The following is a 22,298-nucleotide window of genomic DNA, read 5'->3' on the forward strand; positions in this document are numbered from 1 at the left end:
CCGTGCTCAACCAATGGCTTTTCCTGTTAATTTCCCAGCATCCAGGAGCAGGACACGAGGCTCCAGGCTCTGTGGAATGCCTGTGAGAAATTGCCCAAGGCCAATCACAACAACATCCGGTGAGTGGACCCTGGAGACACTGGGCCAAGGTTGTTTAAGCCGCAGACACGTGTTTCCGGGCCAAAAGGCATGGTCACTGGCAGGCATGGTGTGATATGGTGGCCAAAGCATGGTCAACATGCAGGGTCTCTTTTCAACCTCAGGCAGCCCCGGGAGGCTGTGAATTACCATTTCGCACGCGAGGAAACGGACTAAAAGGGACGGTGAGACTTTGCAGCCTACCTGGCCAGCTGTTGGCTAATGCAGTTAAGTTCTTTGATTTGCAAGGAGCAAAGATGAATGCAGGCTGTTTCCAGACATCGGGGGTTTATTGTAAAGATGGGGGCCCGTGGACACTGCGGAGAAGCTGACCAGACCCTGAGCTGGACTTGGCAGGTGTGTCCTGGAGCTAGGCTGCAGGAGGAAGAGGCTGGGAGAATATTCTGTGGTTTCCACCTTTCAGCAGCAATTTCCCACGAGTCTGTCTCTTACTTTTCTTGCTACCGCCGGGATTTCACTTCCTGCTTCCTCATCACGTTGTCTGTGCCAGCATTGCCCCTGGCCCTGCCCCTCTCCTGGGTACTTCCTTAGAGGCAGATTTTCAGCTTCAGCTGCTGCTGCCATCTGCCTGATGATTTCTGTTTTCCTGTTAAAAACCCCAGGAGCGACTTTCCGTGACTTACACATAGAATTCCTGTACGGCCCAGCAATTCCACTTCTGGATGTATTCCCAAAAGATTTTGCAAGTAGGGACTTGATTTTGTACACCTGTGTCAATGGCAGCGTGATTCCCAATAGCCAAGAGGTGGGAACAGCCCGAGTGTCCGGTGATGGATAAATGCGTAAACAAAGTACACACACAATGCGATATTCAGCCTTCAAAAGGAAGGACGTTCTAATCCTTGCTACAGCATGGATGAACCTTGAAGGCTTTACGCTAACCGAGGGAAGCCAAACACAAAAGGACAAATACTGAACAGTTCTACTCATAAGAGGTACCTAGAGTAGTCAATTCATGGAGACAGAAAGTAGCATGGTGGTTGCCAGGGGCTTTGAGGGGGTGAAGCAGCAGGTGGTCTGTCATTTAACGGGTGCAGAGTTTTAGTTTGGGGTGATGGAAAATTCTGGAGATGGGTAGGGGCGATGGTTGCATCACAGTGTGAAAGTATTTAACGCTACTGAGTTATACACTTTAAAATGCTTAACTTGGTCAATTTATGTATCCAAAATTGAAAAACAAAATCCCAACAGCAAGAATCAGATGGGTATGACTCTTCAGGTGTTGCTAGGCCACCGGCCAGCCTGTGGGTTGACTCAGCTCAGGTCCCACGGCCTGGTCCAGGCGTGTGTGGCCTCTTGGAGGGTATGACGTGGCGGGAGAGGCTGTGGGGAGAGGGGGCCCACTGGCAGCTTTAGGGGCCTCTGTGGTCCTTCTGCTCCGTGGGCAGGAGGTAAGTCAGCAGTTCCTGAAGGAACCACTTCACCGTTGTCCAGGTAGAAGGGGGCTGGACCCGCCGCCCGTGTAACAGAGGCCGGGGCCTCCGCGTGGCCCGGCGGGTTTGCTGTGGTCTCTTTTTATGCCTCATTTGTGCACAGCTCACTTGCTGATTTTTTTTAAATAATAGCTTTATTGAAATACAACTCATACCATCGTGCCCTTTTAAAGCGTGCAACTGAGTGGCTTTTCGTAGATCTGTAGAGCTGTGCAGCTATCACCACTGTCTAATTTTAGAACATTTCCATCACCCCAAAGAGAAGCTCTGTGCCCAGTAGCAGTCATGCCCCGTTTCTGCCCAGCCAGTCCTTAGCAAACACTCATCTACGTTCCGTGTCTGTTTGCCTGTGCTGGGCACCTCATAGAGATGGAACCATTCAACGTGGGGTCTCCACGTCTGGCTTCTTTCCCTTGGCATCATGCTCCTGAGGTTCCTCCGTGTGGTAGCACGTGTCAGTATTTCATTCCTTATTAGGGCTGAAGAGTATTCTCTTGTCCGGATGGACTGCATTTGATTCATCTGTTCATCCCTTAATGGACATGTGGCTGGTCTCCCCTTTCTGGCTGTGATGAATAAGGCTGCCGGGAACATTTGTGTCCACCTTTGCGGGTGGACATATTTCTCTAGGAGTGGAATTGCTGGGCCACATGCTAAGTCTAGGTTTAACTTTTTCTTCATTGGCTCTCAGAGCCCCACCGAGGTTAACCCCAGGGGACGCCACCCCTAGCATGTAAATGGCCCCACCAAACTGCTTCTCACCTCTGCATACAGGGAGGATGACAGGTGACAGAGGTTTGAAAAGAAGGAAGGACTTTCAGTCATCGTGCCGTGGGTCAGAAGGAAAGATGGAGAATTTTTCTGGCCAGGGTTAATCGAAGCCAATGTTGACGGCTGAGTGAGAGCTGAGTCCGTCTGTTGTTGGAGCATTCTCGTGTCCTGACGCGTGACACGTCTTGATTATATTGGAGGTTGTGTGAATCTTGTTATCAGTAAGAGAAGTTTCCACCCGATGCTGAGGGACCACGGCTGGTTTTGAGCCCTTGTTAAACCTGGCCCTTCTCCCTTCCTTTCAGATACTTGATCAAGTTTTTATCCAAACTCTCAGAATATCAAGATGTCAACAAGATGACTCCCAGTAACATGGCAATTGTCTTAGGACCCAACTTGCTGTGGCCACAAGCGGAAGGGTGAGTCCAGGGAGGAAGGGGTGTGTGGGTCACGTTGGGGGCAGGATGCTGCTGGGGCCAGGGCAGGATGGCCAGGGCCCCGGATATCCACCAGCCTCATGTGTGTGTCAGGTCATGTGTCTGTCTTGGCCTGCTCCTTCTTTAGACTCAGGAGGAGACCCGGCAATCTTCAGATCTTTCCTGTTGGTAGTCTCAGAGCTAGGCCTGCAGTCAGGGTCTTCTCTGAGCTCATCCGAGTCAGCCTAGGCATGGCAGGCTCTTCCGGGCCCCCTGTGAACAGCACACATCCCAGCATCTGTGGGACAGAGGGCTGTCTCAAAAGGGAGAACAGAGCTGGGAAGAGGATGAACCCGGCAGTCATGAGAACCATACCTCACACCGGAAGGTGCCTCATGCTTGGCGACTTTGAGTGCGTTACTTGCTTGTCTCCTGTAGGGAGGACCTCTGGGGTATCTGCATTCCGTAGAGGGGGAGAGAGGTTCAGAAAGGTGAAGTGTCCTTCCCGAGAGGATGCTTGCTCTCGGACTTCTGGTCCAGGGCCCCTTCCCTGCCTTGGCCGCTCACCTCGCCCTGCCCCGCTCTGTCCTGTGCTCACAGGAACATCACGGAGATGATGACCACAGTCTCGCTGCAGATCGTCGGGGTCATCGAGCCCATCATCCAGCACGCGGACTGGTTCTTCCCCGGGGGTACGTGACAGCATCTGGGTGTGGGAGTGGGCTTCTGTGGAAAATGGGAGTGTCGCTGTGGGTTCCGAACCTCTGAAACCTTTGAGTACCACTGGCCAAAGGTGTGTGTATAATTGGTTTGTTTTTAATCCTCCTACACACAAGCACACGTGCACGCATGCGCACACACGCACGCGCACACACGCGCGCACACACATACACCACTCAGGAATGGGGTCGAGTCATGTCCGCTTCTTACTCTCATCCCTGGTCAAGGGAAATTCTGGCCTGAAGGTGCCGTGCTAACCAGGCCCTCAGATTTTATTGGTCTAACATCTACACCATAGTGTCTTTAAATCTGTCAATCATGAAATGCTGAAGCAGAAAAAAAAAAAGAGAGAGATGTTATGCTCTGTAGATGCAGAGGATGAACCTGGATTTGAGGTGAACATGAACTTTTTTCTTTTTTTTTTTGGCAATAGTCATGCCTCCTTTCCATATATATATTTCTAACATCTCTATTGGAGTATAATTGCTCTACAATGGTGTGTTAGTTTCTGCTGTATAACAAAGTGAATCAGCTATACATATACATATATCCCCATATCTCCTCCCTCTTACATCCCCCTCTCTCCCACCCTCCCTGTCCCACCCCTCTAGGTGGTCACAAAGCACCAAGCTGATCTCCCTGTGCTATGCGGCTGCTTCCCGCTAGCTATCTGTTTTACGTTTGGTAGTACTAGAGAATGGACTTGAGGACACAGGGTGGGGGAAGGGTAAGCTGGGACAAAGTGAGAGAGTGCCTTGCAGATGAACATGAACTTTTATTCCGGGCTTAGGGATCACCTGGGTGCCATCCGTTCATTGCGCTGGGCTGTGTCCTTGGAGTTGCCCTCGGCATGTGAAGATGGGGCTCAGAGGCAACAAGATCCTTTTTTTGTACCTCGTTCAAAATGAAGCTCTCAAGACAGCTCCCTAAGATGGAGTTTCATAAATGTTCTTAGCGTGGAAGCACCATTGGATAAGGGAATGACTCGCAGTGGTGACAGCTTTGAAGAGACAGACAGCAGTTGTTACGTTAAATTCAGTGTTAGCTTTTTAAAAAAGTACTGTGCCTTACGTTTAGTAAATATTAAGGGTATGCTTTTGGCTGTGCAACAACAGACCATTAACTCACGTGGGGATATAATATTAATAATTCTCTGCTCTCTTCATCAGAAGTAATCACTTAGTGCTGATCTAACATTAAAGAGGTTTGATTGTCTTTTGGCTTCACGTGTTTTGACTGTGACAGCTCTGAAATAAGAGTTCAGTTGATGACACAGTCGGGTGAGGATAGGAAATCAGGATAAAGAAATATAGGAGGTAGGAGTTAAAGGCATAATTCTGTAAGTTCTGTGCTCATTCATTGTCATGGCACATAAATAGGCTGTGACCAGGAAAGGATGAGACTAGAATCCATTTGATAGCCCGCAATCTTAGATCTCTTTCTATTTCTAATCCTTTAAAATTTCTTTTTCTCTTTGGTTTTCCAGAAAGACATCGTCATCATCTACAGATAATAATATTGCCTGTTATTTTCTTTTCTTGACTAATTGCATTGGCTAGCACTTCTTCAGTAGTGTCAAATAACAGTGTTGAGAGTGGGCATTGCTCTTTTTCCTGATATGATTTAGACTGCTCTGGCATTTCACTTTTACACATAAGGTTTGAGATAGATTATTTTGCCTTTTTCAAAAAGAAAGTACCCATCTGTTCCTATTTGGCTAAATTTGTTTTGTGAATCACAGATGAAAAATGCTTTATTAAATGCCCATCGTATTACACGCTAGGTGAGCATATGTGTTCCCCTGGTAATAGGATGAATTATATTAAGATGAATTAATATCAATAGATGATCTAACACTGAACCGTGGGACAGGATTTTCAGGGGTGACACATAAAGAAGTGGCCATCTCTGCTATCTCCCTCCTGCCCAGGAAGGCTATGGCTGACCCACAGACCATGTGCACCCATTCTGTCTTCCCCGCAGAGATAGAGTTCAACATCACGGGCAATTACGGGAGTCCGGTGCATGTGAACCACAATGCCAACTACAGCTCGATGCCCTCCCCAGACATGGACCCTGCCGACCGGCGCCAGCCCGAACAGGCCCGCCGGCCCCTCAGCGTTGCCACGGATAACATGATGCTGGAGTTTTACAAAAAGGATGGGTATGAACTAGCATCCCTTTCTCAGTGTTGGGGGTTGTGGGACGGAGGGGTTGATTCAGATGGGATGACAGGAAGGCTGCACTTACCAGCAGCAGTTTGAGTGGGTTGTGTCTGGTAGCACGTCAGTTCATTCTTGATGCCTCCATCTGTGCTATTCGGGGTGCTAGGCTCGCTTCCCACCCTTCAGGACGGAAGTAAGTGCAGCCTTCCGAGCCGACAGTTGTGATCAGTATTGATTAGTTCTCATCAAAAGAAAAAAAAAGTGGGTCAAAAGGGGACACTGAAAAAACAAAGATACTAAACACTTTATTTTGACTCAGAATTTACAAATGTACATCAATTCTCAAATCTTCAGCGGTTTTGTTCTGACGATGGGTCTGCTCGTCTGCGCCCCTCAGCAACATTCTTGCATCAGTAACTCCTGCAGTGTGTAGTTGAACATTCCCAGTTTCAGTCTCTTTAAAACAGATTGCAAACCTAAACCTTGAAGCCATCTGAGTGTAAAATCCTTGTAAGTTTCCGAGAGTTGTTTTCCCGTCTTTTATGATCGACACCTACACCTACTTTGTTGCGGTTGTTATGAGAGTCATAAATGCGCCCAGCTTCATTCGCATAGGAATGACCCTCTTGCACCCACGTTACATCAGTTCACATAATATGTAATTGCATGATGTGATTCCCATAAGAAGTCAAATGGGCGTAAACAGGTTTCCTAACGAGCACAGCTGATCCGTGGGAGGTGTCAGCTCAGCCCTGGCACCCACATACGTGGGCTTGAGTCATCGGCTCATGTGTCCTACAGAGGAAAGGTTGAAAAACCCAGAACTGTGGAGGCACGTGAGTCTTACTTTCCACCCCTCTTCTCTTCTGAGTGGGAGTCGACCTTGGAGACCCACGCCTGTGTCCTGTGATGATGGGGAGTGTTCACAAGGTCCAGTGTCCCTGCTTGTTCCCTTTCCCACCAGAGACCCTTCCCGTGAGAGGCGGGTGCGGGGTGTTTCTCTGCTCTGCGCTGTTGTTCATTGTATTCTGTCTGGTGGGGAAAGAAAAGCTGGAAATTCTTAGAAGTTAAAGGGAGCAGGGGGAGATTTCACCAATCTATAAAAAAAAAAAGAGCATACTTAGAATCTGATCTTTGCCTCAGGGGGGAGAAAGACAGAGATGCAGAGAACGAGCGAGAGACCTAGCAAATGCACTGGAATTTGTTTTTAAAATTCAGTTTTAAGCGACTCAGTTCCTGTGTGAAGTGTCTCTTGCGGTGGGGTGGGGGATGCCCTGGAGGGTCAGTTCTGGTCCTTTGGTCCCAAGTGTTTCTGCATCAGAGGTGGGCTCCACCCTGATTCCCAGTCCCCTCTGAAAAGCCATCCAGGTGACCTCCATGAGAAAGTTATCACTGTGGAATCTCAGGGCGTTCGACATCCACTGGCCCCTGCAGTGTGGTCTTCTTAGTATAAAGAGCCAGGGGTCATTGGGATTTCCGTGGACAGACTGCCATCCCACTGGGGCCCCAGGGGCTACAGGCAGCTTTCCAGATGCTGCTGGGGCCTTACCACCAGAGGGTTTTTAGGGGTATGCAGAGACTAGAACTACACAAGTCAAACCACCTCAGTGCTGTGCAGACTAGTCAATCTGTCCCTGCCAAACTCTCCCCAAATTGTGGATTTGTGGCCCAGATCAATAAGCTACTGAATTTCGAGGGTTGTTTGTTATGCAACTAAAGATAATCAGAACAAGCTTTAAAAAATAAAAAATAAAAAAGGATACTAATGTTCTGCCCCCGTGCAGCTCGGTGCAGCTGCTCTTTCCCGTCCTGAAACCTGATGTGCCTGTAGCCAGTTCACTTGCGTTCTCATCCTTAGGGGGCCTCCACCAGGGCCAGCCGACAGCAGCCCCCGAATCCACGAGGATATTTACACCAGGGCTAGCGGCCTCCCTCAGAGCTCAGTTTAGTGCGTGACTCCTCCTTAGCCTGTGCTTGAAACTGCCCTGCAGGGGTCTTGTCTCACCAGCGCCCCTGCCCCCGGACCTTAGCCTGGACATTCTGTAATTTGGAATAAGCACATGTAATTGAGAGGTTCGGGAGCGACCTGAACAGTGCTCTATGGAATGCTAGTTCCACTAATGCTAGGTTATGTTGGGGCAGGAGGCAAGGAGAGGGAAATCTGGGGTCTCATGTGTTCCTGAAACACAGGATTCAACACGTCGAAACCCCTTTCTTGAGTGTATGGCTTCTCCGGGTCTTTTACGCGCTGTGACGTGCCATGCATCTTCACAAGGGCCTGTGGCGTCATTTCCCGAGTTTAGTAGATCACAAAGCCTGTTGTCGTGAGACGGTCAGAACTCGTGTTCCAAGGGACTTGTTTCTTTCAGTTGTGGATATTGAGGTCCTCTGCAGACCTAGTGGAAGGATGGAGAGCCTTCAAGAGACAGCCACCCTGAAAGGGGTTTATGTCGTGGACAGGGGGTGCAGGAATGTTACTTCAGAGAGAGCCCGAACCTGGGGTAAAACAAGCTTACCTAGAAAGTTCTGGGAACCGGGGGAAACCTTGACTCATATGTGGGGGTTGGATTGGTCAGCTGGGCCTTTGGGAGGTGCATTCTTGGCCCAGGCCCTGCCTCTGCTTCCACATTTCCAGGATTTACACATCTGTGGCTGCTGAGACCAGGTCTGTGAACTGTTGCCAGGTGACCCCAGGTTTTATTTGTACTGGGGAGGTGAAGAAACTTTGTTGTTAGGCATTTAGGAGAGGAATTATCCCTAGAGGAGCTGGAAGTACCGGATTTGGGCCTCAGACAAGGCTAAGCCAGGATTTTTAGGATCCTTCTTATTCATCATTCACCTTGGCACCCGTCCTGCCTCTGCTCCCCGACCTCCAAGTTCACCCTAAACGGTGCGGGAACTCCCAAAGCTTCTGTGGGTTTTTGGGGAGATACCAGATTTTCTTTCCTCCTTTCTCTTTTCCCAAGTGTAACTGATCTCTAGAACAAAAATCTCAACCTTTCCGATCTCTGTAGACTTGAATACCTCAAAGCCATACGCTGGCTGACATCTCTGGTTAGGATTGTTCCTGACCAGGATTCAAAAACAGCATGACAGGGGGCTTCCCTGGCGGTCCAGTGGTTAGGACTCTGCGCTTCCACTGCAGGGGGCACGGGTTCAATCCCTGGTCAGGGAACTAAGATCCCACGTGCTGCATAGCACAGCCAAAAATGAATAAAATAAAAACAGCGTGACAGATGTCAACCCTACAGAGGCCAAAAGAAAACCAGAAAACAACCACTAACTCCTGACAGCTCATCACCTGGAATGGTCCACAGCAAACTTCTGTTCTCAGTCATAGATGTGTTCTCTCTGTAGATGCCTGTTCTTATGCTGGAATCTCCAACTTTCAGAATTTTTTTTTTTTCCCCTGGGGCAGGCCTTTTTCTCCTAATTTTTGAGGTCCTAGATCTTCTCTTTTCCCTGTGTGGCCTGCCAGGTTACAGACTTTAAAACAGGAATGCCATTCCGTTTCCTGAATCAAGGAGACCTGTTCCATGATAGTCTCTCATGGAAAAATACAAAGTGCAGCTTAGGGTAAGTTCCCTGCAAACGTGAGGTCCCTGTAGACTGGGAGGAGTGAAGCAGGGTGAAGTAGGCTTCAGCGGGGCTGCCTCGCCAAGGTGAGGGTTTGCCAGCTGCCCTGCGTTAATCCTGAGGGCGAGCGGGTGTGAGAAGCCTGAATTCCCTGCCCCTCGTCACCTTACCCTACAGGGAGCCACGCGTCTCAGGGTCAGCTCCCCACATGCTGCAGGCGCTCGCCTCCCATCACCTGGCTCCCTCTTGAGAAGACCCAGGAAGTCCAGAAGGGAGGCTCTGCCCAGGTGCCCTCCGGGACTCTGCCACGTGCCCCTGCCATCTGCTTATTGATTTCCAAACCCTTTGCTTCTCGGAGGTTCTTCCTGGCCTCTGGCTTCTCGCTTCTCCCTTGATACAGCCATAAAGGGATCCAAAAACCAAGCTCCTCTCGTTTTCACCGGAAGCAGTGGCCGTGGGAAATCTTTGACATCCATACGAGATGTGGGTATCTGTGCAGTGACTTCTGAGGGAGTTGGTTGTTTCTGGTTGATTGAACTTGGTCATTTTTATTTTATTTTATTATTTATTTATTTATTTAGGCTGTGTTGGGTCTTCGTTGCTGCGCGCGGGCTTTCTCTAGTTGTGGCGAGCGGGGGCTACTCTTCGTTGCAGTGCGCGGGCTTCTCACTGTGGTGGCTTCTCTTGTTGCGGAGCACGGGCTCTAGGCGCGCGGACTTCAGTAGTTGTGGCTCGTGGGCTCACTAGTTGTGGTGCACGGGCTTAGTTGCTCCGTGGCATGTGGGATCTTCCCGGACCAGGGCTCGAACCCGTGTCCCCGGCACTGGCAGGCAGATTCTTAACCACCGCGCCACCAGGGAAGTCCCAGTTATTTTTAAATAACACGCAAGTTCTTTGATTCTGGCGACTGTTGCTGCTTTATGTGATAAAACAATGAGCAGAAACTTGTGACCTGCTTACATAACCTGGTTGTATTCTTCCACCTCTGAATAGCTCCCCCCTCTCAGCAGCAGGCCAAGCAATTTTGTAATTTTTGTCTTTGGATGGAGTTCTCGCTAGACGTTCAGACACTTACATCTACCAATCTTCCAAGCAAATCTTCATTTGCTTCTGAAGGTAATATGCTTTGAGGCCTCTGAGCGTCTTGCTGTTGCCCCTGTGATCGATTCGCTCTGTAAAGATTATTCTTGCCTTTTATATGAAGGAACTAGGACGCTCATAGAGTACTGGCGGGACTGTAAAATAGAACAACCACTTTGGAAAACAGTTCAGCAGTTTCTGCAAAAGTTAAACATTGACCCACCATGTGATGCAGCCATTCTATCCCTAGATACTTACCCAAGTGAAATAGAAGTGTATGTCTATACAGAGACTTGAAAAAGGAAAAAAAAGATTTTTATTGCCTTTTGAAAATGTCAGTGAACCTTTGATGTGTGTTTCCTGGACACAGAGGACGCGGCTTCCCATAGGAAAGTCACTTCCGCTGGGAGAGTGGTGATCACAGTCGGCACAGCCGTCTCCTTATAAAAGCAGGGGTGTGCATTTCACCTCTGGACTGTTGGTTGCTGGTGCTTTGCCGATGGTGATATGTAGCGGGTCTCGTTGGTCCTCCCCCCCCGACCATGCCCTCCCCTGGGTAAGCCAGGAGAAGATCACCAGGGAGCCTGGTGTCTGGGGTCACCAGTGCTGGAAGGTGTGTTTGGAAATAGAAGGTGTCCCCCCCCCCCGGCCCTGATCCCAAAGCCCACGCCTCCCATCCCGGATGGGGAAGGTCTTCCTAAGTGAGAGATAACAGGGTAAGGAAGAGAGCACAGCGCGAGACCCCCAGCCTCTAGGGCTTCTGTTGGCCACCACGGGATACATCCCTCCCTCCTTGCCGACACTGCAGCTGAGTGGTATCAGTTTGCTTTCCCAAGTGGAATGTTAAGCTGTTTGCTTTTTTTCAGCCTGATAAACTTGGAAGCCCAAGGGGCATAGTTTGATACCCCCCTGCAGCCCACTTTAAATACCAGGGGACGCAGTCGGACCCTGTCCCAGAGTTTTGAGTGGCCTCCAGGGGTGACTGGATCTCGTAGAGAAGGTGCTTGTGTATTGGTGGAGGGTCCTCAGAGGCAAGATGACTTGCAAGGCGGGTCCTGGAGAGAGACTGACTGCCCCCAAGATGCCTTGGAGATGAGAAATATTAACAGTGACACTCGACAGGAAGGGATCTCTGGGTCCCCGCCCCCAGGGGAAAGTGTGTCAGAAGCCGTCCGTCCCCTATGTGCGCGGCTGTAGCATCGTTCTCCTCTGTGCGCCTCACGGAGGGTCCGTCCCCGCACGTTTCCTTAAAGGACCCACATCCCACCTGCTACAGCCGATCCCCAAACGTGGACCTTTTCTGTGACTCTTGCTGCCCCTCTGTGAGGTGGCTAGAATGTCATGGTGTAATAGCTCTTTGCTTCTGACCAGCGTGGGTGTGAGTACGACCGTCTGTGCACGTACGCAGGGGAGACCGGTGCTGGCTGGTGTCCTCCCTGCGTGAAGGTCCGTGTCTCCCTTGATACTGGAAGGATTGGCTCTGGCCTTAGTCAGTGAAGGCCTCGACGGCGTACGGTGGAACCAGTTACCTCCTAGACCCGAGGAAGGCATCAACCACCTTCTAAATCATTAACTGAGAAGAGAGCGGACTGCCGCGTCCATGGATTTTTTTCCTCCCTTATTCCTGACCAGTGTCGGCTCTTTGGCTTCTCCCTTTATTCCCCTGCAGGGGTAGGATGATTTTTCACCCGTACAAACAGAAAAGTCACTTTAACGAGAGAGACCAGCTAAACTGAAACCATTTCAGTAAAAGCCCCAGGCTTAGCCTTGACAGACACAAGAGACAAGACAGACCTTGACAGGGACAAGCTGTGTGTCCCAAGGAGGGCGCAGTCTTTTCCACACTAATATCTGTATGTTTCTGTCCCTGCAGCCTTAGGAAAATCCAAAGGTATGGTATCCTTGGGTAGCTGCGAGGCCACGCTCAGTCTCTGACCACTAAGCGAGCGATGCCTTAGGGAGCTCTGCAAGGGGGTGAATGTGTGTGGCTGGTTGCTTTGGCCGATTTACTCGAAGCTGTCTGTCTTCCCCTCGTTAAAGTGGAGTCGGGGTGGAGCCTGACCAGCGGCACGATCAGCCCTTCCCTGCCGTGTAGACCCTGCGGAGGTTGTAGCTCAGCCAGCACCCTGGGGCTGGCGCAGGAGTCCCGCGTCTGTCCCGTGCTCTCTATCCCCAAGTGTCAGAAAGAAGAAAGATGGATGTTTGGATGTCCCCTGCTGGCTGGTGCCCTGTTGTGGTCTGAGGCTGCCCCTCCCTCGCTGTCCCACCCACCTCCACCTCCCACTTGGGAGGAGTGGGTGCCCCCCAGTGAGGCCGCTCTCTGCTCTGAGGGAAGCTTGGATTCTGGGGAGCTCGTTGGGCAGGCAGTGGTCCTAAGGTCAGCGGTGCCCGGGCCGCTGGTGGGAGCCCCGCCTGGAGCTGCCGGGATGCTGGAGCACCTCTGTCCGTGGAGCACGGCTGGCAGCTGCCTCGCTTCCCTGGTCCAGGAGATGCTCGGGATGCGCTGCGGGGCGCTTGGTGGGGGCGGGAACCCCGGCGCCCGGCACGCGCGCGGCTAAGCCTGGGTCTCTCTGTCCCTGGCCAGCATGGGCGTGAGGGTCATGGACACGTCGTGGGTGGCTCGAAGAGGCTCCTCGGCCGGCCGGAAGGCGTCCTGCGCCCCGCCCACCATGCAGCCCCCAGCCCCATCCGCGGAGCTCGCCCCGCCCTTGCCGTCGCCCCTCCCGGAGCAGCCCCCCGACGGCCCCGCGGTGCCCGCGCTCTCTCCATCCGGCCTCGGCCTCCAGCCCGGGGCTGAGCGGATCAGGTAAGCAGGGCGCTGTCGTCCTCCCCCCACCAACCCCCCGGCCTGGGTCAGCCTGGCCTGCAGTGCACAGACCGCAGTGCTGGTCTGGGTTTGCTGCACCCACTCAAAGCCTCTTGGAGTTGGTCATTTCCCCCCTTTTCTAAGCATCCTGGTTTGGCTTCTGCAGCAGGTAAGGCATTCACAGACCCCTGGATTATCATCAGATGGAGGCCAGGCTTTCCCAGAACAGCTTGCTAAGGCCAGGCTTGCTAAGGCCAGGCGAGGAATCTGAGTCCCCAGCTCCCTGTGTCCCCCTCCTATGCTATTACAGCTTCCCTATTTTGAAATTTAGAATTTCAGTGTTTCTCCCTTCCTCTCCTCTACCTTTAGACGCATAGGGACCATTTTACTGCTAAAATGGGTGCGAATCAGGTAAAGAATGGAGGTGCCGTGGTCATGCTGGGCCTGGTGATCTTGGCAGCCTGTGGTGTGACTGCATCTCGTTCTTGCAGAGGAAGAAAGAAGACGGGAAGCATGCTCATTGCAGCGCTAGTTCCATGAACTTTTATGCAGGGCAGCCCTTGTCGCTCCAAAGATGAAAAACGCCATCTGAGCCATCAAGGCACACGTCACGGCGTGTGGTCGTTCGCACCCAGGGGCGCGGGGGAAGGAGGCCATCCCTGGCCCTTCCTTGAAAGGGACGTGGTCAGAGGAGATTCTAGGAGTGGGGGTTGCACAGGAGACTGCTTTGCCGTTTGTTTCTGTCTGTCCTAAAGCAGCAGTTCAGAGAAGCAGGAAAGTTCCTTCACTCAGAGGCACCGTGCGTTCTGTTAGGGTGCGCAGTGTCCCTCCATAGCCACCGCTGAAAACACTTCGGAGACTCTGGGAAGCCGAACCTCTCAAGCCAGTCTTCGCATGTACACGTGCGAGCACAGACACACACACACAGAGACACACACACACAAAAAAAACCAACCCCCTAAGTGAAGGGATTGCAGGGCTTTTTGGTTTTTGTTTTTTTAATGAGTAGAAGGTATTTTCCCTGAGAAATGGGGAAGCGACAATCAGAGTTGGGAGAGGAGGGTAGTGACCCTGATAGCTCCACTGGAGAGGACGGGGGGTCGCCAGCTCCGGCTGGGACTCGTGGGCTTCAGTTTCGTTTGAGGGATGTGGGAGGGGAGAGGGAGTCAGCAGGAAGCAGCGGCTGATGGCTGGCAGAGGAAATGGACAAATAGGAGACTTGCTGGGATGGTCTCCTGTTGGAGAGAGAGCAGAGGCCAGGAGAGGGAGCTGGCCACGGGTGCCACACGGGGATGAGGGTGGAACCCAGGCCCTCAGAGCCCCAGGAGAGGACGGTCACCTCCGTGGGCATCTTGGAAGGCTTTCAGAAGGGCTGAGAGGACCATACCTGCCTAGAGGAACACGTGTTCAGTTCACAGCGCTGATGCTGATGTTACCTGAGTTCAGGGGCTTTCTTTTGTCCTGTGTTTCAGCACTTCTAAAAGCAAGGAACTTTCTCCAGGATCTGGGCAGAAAGGAAGTCCAGGTTCCAGCCAGGGGACGCCCAGTGCAGCGATGCAGCCGGGCGCCAGCCCCAGCCAGCTGCCTGCAGACCAGAGTCCCCACACCCTCCGGAAGGGTACGTCACTGCCGCCGGCTCGGGGGGCTTGGGGGGCTCGGGCCAGAGAGCTGTCACACCGCCTGGAAGCATTTCCCTCCATTCTCACAGAGACTTAGAAACTGGTTTCATGAAAAATCACTGCGCCTGAGAGCTTTGGGAAGTCAGCCAACCCCAAGAGGGGTCGTTGCATCGTTAGTCCTCGGTTTACTCATTTGAACAGTGGGCTCGGGGGTGTGGTGGGGGCAGACACGGGGCTCTGCTTCCCGTCCACCAGGACCTTTCTGCAGAATCATCACCCAGGGTGACACGTGTCTTCATCGACTCTGCCAGGCTTCCCACCACCAGTTAAAATGCAGTGTGGAGTCTTCCCCAGGAGCCCCCTGCCCCAGCTGGGGTCCAGCCCAGCTGCCTACCCCTGGATTATTTGTAGAAGGGGACACAGAGGCAGGATTGAGACTGTTTCTGCAGGAGGCCTGCCCTTTGATATTTCTTTAGTGGAGGCCTGAGCATTTGTCCACTGGCCCATGAGCTGCCCACCCCCGATTTCTGCCACTGAAACCCACTGCAAAAGGCCCCATTATTCTCCCTGAAATGATTCCCCAAAGCCGAGACATGCTCCATGGTGATATTTCATAAATGGGGGCTGCGTGGAATGTGTGTTAATCAGAGCCACCTTTTTGTTCACCTTCTGTCATGACGAAGTCTGTAAGGTGCTTAACACAGCACATTGTCTGATCTGTTCTCAGTTCAGGCCTGTCCGGCTTCTAGGTGTGCCTTTAGCTCTGGGACGTGGGACCGGGCTGGTTCTCCTTATCCTGACACAAGGCCCCTCCCGGCTGCGGGCTGCTGTGTGAGCCCATCATCCGAGCCTGCCCTCACCCAGCCCTTCCATCCTACTCACCCCCGTTCATCCCTTATACGCCCTACAAATGTTTGTTGAGCCTCTGCTATGTGTAGAGAGCCCCGAGGCTCTAACAGAGCAGGAGACAGGTGAACGTGGAACCGTAGTACAAGGGTGTTGCTGCTGGACCGCCTGTGGTGAGCTCAGGACACCGAGGGTCACGTGAGGGCACCTTGCAACACAGGAGGTTGGCCACAGTGGCAGTGGAGGGATTTGAGCGCGCCAGGGCTTTAGCCAGCAATAACACGTTTCCCTTGCGGTCCTGATCAAATTCTCTGGCCGTCTTAGTTTACACGGCTTTTAACCCTCCCCCAGCTGTGCAGGGCAGGGTGATGACTAGGCTGTTCTCCTGTCCAGTGGGGTCGGGGCTCCAGGCCACGCGGCTCCCCAGAGCCAGTGGGACATTGGCCCTCTCGTTCTTCACAGCCCATTGGACCCAGGCAGGGGTTTCCCAGGTGACGTTCAGCAGCTCAGCACCATCATTTGAAAGGCGCACCCTTGCCCACAAGTGGCACACTGAGTTTTGTTCTGTGCCCCCTCAGTCCTTTGACGATGTGCCTACAGTCTTACATCATGACCTAGGCCTGTCCCTGCCTGGGGTGGTCAATGTCACCACAGACATCACGGTGTTGTCACTGCGTCCCCCGTCTTCCGGCTCCCTCGGGGGAAGACGTGTTCAAGCGCTGACCCCTAGAGTCTCCACTGGATGAGAAGCACGTAATGCCTGCATCAGCCAGTAGGGCTGAGAAGTGGTTTTAAGTCATGACTGTGTGGTGCTTGACATATATTATCCCATGTAATGATTACAGTACTGTGGAGGAAATGGGATTCTTTCCAGTGCATACAAAAGGTTTATTTATTTATTTTTTTAAATTTATTTTGGCTGTGTTGGGTCTTTGTTGCTGCGCGCGGGCTTTCTCTAGTTGCAGCGAGCCGGGGCTACTCTTCGTTGCGGTGCGCGGGCTTCTCATGGCGGTGGCTTCTCTTGTTGTGGAGCAGAGGCTCTAGGCATGCAGGCTTCAGTAGTTGTGGAACGCAGACTCAGTAGTTGTGGCTCGTGGCCTCGAGAGCACAGGCTCAGTAGTTGCGGTGCATGGGCTGAGTTGCTCCACAGCATGTGGGATCTTCCCGGACCAGGGCTCGAGCCTGTGTCCCCTGCATTGGCAAACAGATTCTCAACCACTGTGCCACCAGGGAAGGCCCCATACAAGAGGTTTAAATAAAATCCCCCAGCTTGCAGCAGGTGAGACGGGATAGGAATTTGAACCCAAGTTGATGGGACTCAGGAGAGCGGGACCCTTACTTTTCCGCACCAAGGAGCCAGGGAGGTGCACGAGGCACCGTTGGAATAGATTCTGTTCCGTCGGCGGGGTGGGGAGTAGGGGGGAAAACGATGCCTCCTTGAGGGCTTAAAAAGACAGTTTCCTCGAGAGTAAGTGCTACCCACAGCCAGCCCTCAATCTGAGAGATGAGTGATCACTTTCTCGAGACATTGGTCCACCAAGGGATCTTCTAAATATTAGAATTTGTCATCCTCGCCAGTTCCTTTCCATTTAAAGGCATAATGCGTTTGTCACCCTTTAGCATGACTAAGTAAATAAAAAGAGGGGAATGAAGGCGGTGCAGAGGGGTTGGGGCAGTGATGCACTTAGAACAGACAATGCGGGTCTGTACACGTCTACACCCAGGGTTCTTGAAGGGAAAGCATTTCTGAGGCAAGTCCACGGGACTGAAGGGAAGCACAGGGCAAGACAGGCAGCATGATGGAGGCTCTGGGCCTGTGTGGCCAGAGGACTTGGTCATAGGTCACCGTTACGGGATCCCAGAGCCATTGGGCAGGTTCTGCCAAAAGTCAGAGCTTCCCGCCCCGAGGACGGTTGCTCTGTCCGGGGTCCACTGCCGCAAGCCAATCTCTAGTCCCGTCCCTGACGCTGCGTCCCAGACTCCGCCCTCCTCGGAGCCCCCCTGTCAGGTGCACCACTTTGAAGTGATGGGAGGCCCCTGGGAACGCAGCCGCGGCCTGGGCATGGGAAATGTGTTCTGCCGTTTGGCTGGGGGGGGGGGGGATGCTGATCATAGCAGGAATCCAGGGGAGAGGAGGAGAAATGAGTGAACAGATGGGCGGATATGCGGTTCTAGGTGAATGTTAAGAAACGGTGCTGGCTGCTCTCAGCGTGGCAGGAGCTGGGGGTGGAGGCGGGGGCGGGGGGGAGCTCGCTGGCAGCCACAGGGATGATGGGTGTCACCGATCCCCGTGTTCTGTGCCTCCTCTTTCAGTGTCCAAGAAGCTGGCGCCCATTCCACCCAAGGTCCCCTTTGGCCAGCCGGGGTCCCTGCCTGAGACGCCTGCCGGCCAGCCGTCCCCACTCAGCCTGTCCCCCACGCCCCCCAGCACCCCATCACCCTACGGACTGAGCTGCCCCCCGGGGTACTCCCTGGCCTCGGGCCAGCTCTCCCCGGCGGCCGCGGCGCCCCCGCTGGCCTCCCCCTCCGGCTTCGTGGGCGCTCTCAGCAAGTCGCGGCCCACCCCGAAGCCCCGGCAGAGACCCACGCTGCCGCCCCCCGAGCCACCCGCCGTCAGCCTCACAGCCTCCAGCCCGCAGTCTGCTGAGCAACCCGCGCTGGACGGCGTGTCCCCCGGGGAGAGCATGTCCACAGGTAACCGCCGGGCGTGCAGCGTCTCCGTGAGCCTTAGTGCACCCTGCTTGCCAGGGATGGCCCTGCTGTGCCACGCGTGTGGCACCCGGGCTGGTCTCCTTAGAAGCCCCCGTGAGGCCGTGGAAAGCCCTGGTGGCCGGTTGTCCTGCGGGGGGCAGGGGGGGCGCTCCCTGGGGGATTTCTCCCAGCTGAACACCCGCCAGCCCAGGGTTCTGGTCCTACTCTTCACCTGGGGGCTGAGCCCCTGCGTCCTGGGAGGGGCTGCTGCAGGGTGGCTGGATTGTGATGGCAGAGCAGAGGCTGTTTTTTCCCTCTTCGCTAAAGAAGCCTTATTAGAAAACTGTTTTTCTAGCAATACGTGTTTAGAAAGGGGTCAGTTTCAGAAAAGATGCTGCCCCCTGGTTGGAGAAGCCCACGAGGACTAAATTTAGTTTTGCTTTAAATTTAAAGTCAAAGACGAGCTGTTTTCCTCCAGGAAAGTGTATAAGCATAACACACACACACACACACACACACACACACACACACACACACCCCACATACACACATGTACACCACATCACACACATGCACACCACATACACGTACACCAGATACACACACCCCACATACACACATGTACACCACATACACACACATCACACACATGCACACCACATACACACATGCACACCAGATACACACACACACACACACACACTCTTGAGACAGCAGTCCGGCCCTGGGTCCCGGGTGCCCTGGGACTTCTAACGGGTCGTGCTTTTGTCGCCACGTCCCTCTCCAGGCGCGCCGTTTTCCCCTCCATCAGCTGGAGGTGAGCCTGCGGGCTTTGCGCCTCGCTGCGCAGGAAGGGCCAGCCCGGCGCGCGTGCGCGGTGGGGCGGAGGCACACAGTGTGCCGAGAGGCCGTCCGGTGATGCGGCTGCTCTATCTTTGCTGTGATAAACGGTGCAGGTCCGGGTGCTCCATCCACCCTGAGGCTTATACAAAGCTAAGGAAACGTTCTAACCAGTGAGCACCACTTCCCGCTGGTGGTTCTCGAGGAGCCCTTGATGGATGGGAGGGGCCCAGGGGAGGTGTGACGGCCCCCTTCCCTCCTGCCCGGCTCAGAGCGACTGCCCTTTAGTAGTCATCTCGTGCCCCGTCTGTCCTGTCCCGATGTCCTCTGGCGGCGGCAGCCTGGCCCGTAGTCCCGCAGGGCGGGCGGGGGTCTGAGCCGCGTGGTCGGTGATGGTTTACTGTGGTTCGTCTGACTGTGATGCTGGGCATGGTCCGTGTTCCATTCGTCTCATCGTATTTATTCCTTTCTCTGAATCCTGTCGCTGTGTCCTCGCAGCTGTGTGACACGGGGGCCGCAGCTGTGGATACGTGAGGGGGATTCCAGGGTAAGCGGTCCCGGCCTCGCCCCTCCGCTCGCAGCCAGGCCGCAGCCCCGCGCTCTGCATGCACCCCGACCTGCACGGCAGCCTCCAAGGCCTTGAGGCTCAGTGGCCTCCTCCTTTCTTTTCTGAGGGAGGAGATGGGGGAGAAACAGGCCTCCCTCCCCTTCTCTGGCCAGTCACCTAATCCCAGCTGCTCCCCCCACCCATTTTGGTTTAGATTGAGGGGGTGACAGCCCTGTCCCTCATCCCGTGTGTCCTTGTGTCACTGGCTGACCGGCTACCGACAGGTGCCCAGTGTTGGGGAGGTGCATGTGCACCCCTGGTTCAGGGAAGGGCCCCGGGGACAGGACCCGCCTGCTGCCATGGCTGCATCCTCCACCGCGGGGCCTGGAGCCTGAGCTCCGGCTAGGACGGTTGGCAAATCCTGAAGAGTCCATAGTGTTCGTTCTAGAATTTACCCTGAGCTGTTTTTCCCCAGTGTATAGAGCCAGCCAGGGCCTTTCTGTCCCACTCAATGAAATACTCTGAGAGCCTTTGCTACCAGTTTCTGCCTGGTCTCCTCCTCCTGTCAGTAGATGCTCAGAAGGAAAACTAAGGCAAGAACAGGAAGGAAGCCGGAGGAAGCAAGTGTCTTGGCCTCAGTCAGAAAGGGGCAGCCAGAGCAAAGCAGGGGAGGGTCCCCCCCAGTCCCCCCAGGGAAGCTGCTGAGCTGCGGGCTGCAGACCCCTGACAGCCACAGCTCCAGGGCGTCCGGCGCCCACACGGGCCCCGGGACAGGCCCTTCTGGGGCCTCTGACACAGAGACAGGCCTCTCCTTTCCCGGCAGCCAGTGGGCCTTCTCCCCGCCCCAAGCTTAGGCTACCTGAGTCGCCTTCTGGCTCAGGTGTCCAAGGGAGAGGCCAGGATGGCAGCTGGGCAGCTCGCCTCGGGGCTGCACATCCTTCACCTGCTTCACCTGCAGGCACCTTCCCGCCTGTTATCCCCCCAGTGACTGCTGAGGCCCAGGCAGGGTAGGAAACCGCCCGGGGTTACGCTTCCCTGGCCACAGGGACTGAACTTTGAATCCAGAATCCAAGCCCCGGGGCTTGTGCTGCCCTTCCAGGCCGGTGGTGAGTCACCGGCAGACCCCCAGGCTCTGCTCGTCCGGGGGTACCGTTTGGGGGCTGGGTGGAGAGAGAAGGTGTCCCAGAGCGTCCATGTTTGTGTGTCTTTGAGGACAGTGTCTGAATGTCTGTCCGCTTGCGGTGGTCCTCCTTGGGCGGCATGTTCGCTTTGCAGAAACCGGGGTGCCCCACCCCGTCTGGCCCAGGGCTGCTCCCCGTCCAGCTGCGTGTCCTCAGTCGGGACAGCGCGCTGCCCAGGGACAGCGAGGCTGTGTGGAGGCCAGAGGCTGAGCAGGCCTGGGAGGGAGGAACAGGCCTGAGCAAAGGATGCCAGGGTCCCCTGAGCCCCCTGCGGCCCCCAAGGACTCAGGGAGCGGCTGTCCGGTGCCCGCCTGGGGGCAGCCGCCCCTCCAGGCCCCGCAGCCCCGCGGCCTGGCCTGCACGGAGCTGCCAGCCGAGGTCTGGACAGACGCCGAGCCGGTTGCCTCAGGGACCTTTCTCCTGAGCATCTCCCAGGAAGGGACCCTTAGGTGCCCCCAGTAGGGGTATAACTGGAGGTGAGTGGTTTCCCTAGTGCCAGGGTGGCGGGGTGCCCACAGTCAGGGAGCAGTTTGCTCCCCTTACTTCTGGGGTCTTGAGGGGGGACCCCCACCCTGCCTCCACCAGCCACCCCAAGGGTACCATTCGTGGTCTTGAGCGAGGTCCCCCCCCCACTCATTCACACACCTGGGGGAAGGCTGTCTCCCCAGCCTGTAACCCTAGCCCCACAGACTTTAGGGAACTAAAGGCAGGCCTGAAATTCCCCAGAAGGTGTCACTGGGACCCGGCCAGGAGCATCCTTCTTTTATGGGTGTAAGCGTCACGCGGCCCGGCTTGGCAAGCTGGCCCACGGACAGGATCTGCACGTCTGGGTCCACAGGCAAAGCAGGCCGGCCCTGCCCTACCCCTGCGATGTGGTGGGTGCCGCGGCGGCCCCCAGACGCGCTGGCCCCTCCGTGACCGAAGCCCTGCCCGCCAGCCACGCCTCGGGCGCGGGCAGCCCCCTCAGTGCCTCTCTCTGCCGCCTTCCAGATCTGGTCCACTTGGACGTCCCCTCCATCCACGCGGAGCTGGGCTCGGCGCTGCGCCTCGGTCCCCGGGAGCTCGTGCGGCGGCGCTCAGTGGCTGAGAAGAGGGACCCGGCGGAGTCCGAGAGCACGGCCCTCTGAGTGGCGCCGCCACACGCGTGTTCCCGCGGCTCCGTGCCGTCACGGCCGCCGCGAGGCTGGAGCGTGGCGGACACCCGTGTGGCAGGTGTCGGCCGCGTGGATTTTGTGCGTTCCCTCCGGGTGGGGACTCTGGCCTTTTGTTTGATCTTTGCCTTTCGACTTTGTGCCTATTTTGACCCCCTTTCAGCCTCCACGCCAAGTGACAGCCCCGTCCACCCAAGGGCCTGTGTCTCAGAAACGTCCTCCGCGGGGTGGGGCGTGGAGGGCCCAGCGGCCGGTCCACCCTGGCTGCCTGTCGCCTGAGCTGACGGCCACAGCGAG

General features: G+C 54.7%; 1 protein-coding gene across 3 annotated transcripts in view; it reads left to right on the plus strand.

The window, feature by feature from the left end:
* Window positions 1-21,977, plus strand: part of ARHGAP44 (Rho GTPase activating protein 44) — a gene marked incomplete at both ends in the record, with an annotated part of 142,847 nt that extends 120,870 nt beyond the window's left edge. Inside the window, 8 exons of one of the 3 annotated variants that reach the window (XM_082860068.1) lie at window positions 39-119; window positions 2,669-2,782; window positions 3,380-3,471; window positions 5,483-5,687; window positions 12,905-13,126; window positions 14,599-14,744; window positions 17,905-18,285; window positions 21,841-21,977. In XM_082860068.1, coding sequence (XP_082716194.1) covers window positions 39-119; window positions 2,669-2,782; window positions 3,380-3,471; window positions 5,483-5,687; window positions 12,905-13,126; window positions 14,599-14,744; window positions 17,905-18,285; window positions 21,841-21,977 — 1,378 coding nt within the window. The remainder of the gene's footprint in view (window positions 1-38; window positions 120-2,668; window positions 2,783-3,379; window positions 3,472-5,482; window positions 5,688-12,904; window positions 13,127-14,598; window positions 14,745-17,904; window positions 18,286-21,840) is intronic. The other 2 variants (XM_082860069.1, XM_082860070.1) reach the window with 2 other exon arrangements.
* Between the last annotated feature and the right edge of the window lie 321 nt (window positions 21,978-22,298).

The sequence above is a fragment of the Leucopleurus acutus genome (genome assembly GCF_964270905.1).
Source record: "Leucopleurus acutus genome assembly, chromosome: 19".
Lineage (NCBI taxonomy): Eukaryota > Metazoa > Chordata > Mammalia > Artiodactyla > Delphinidae > Leucopleurus > Leucopleurus acutus.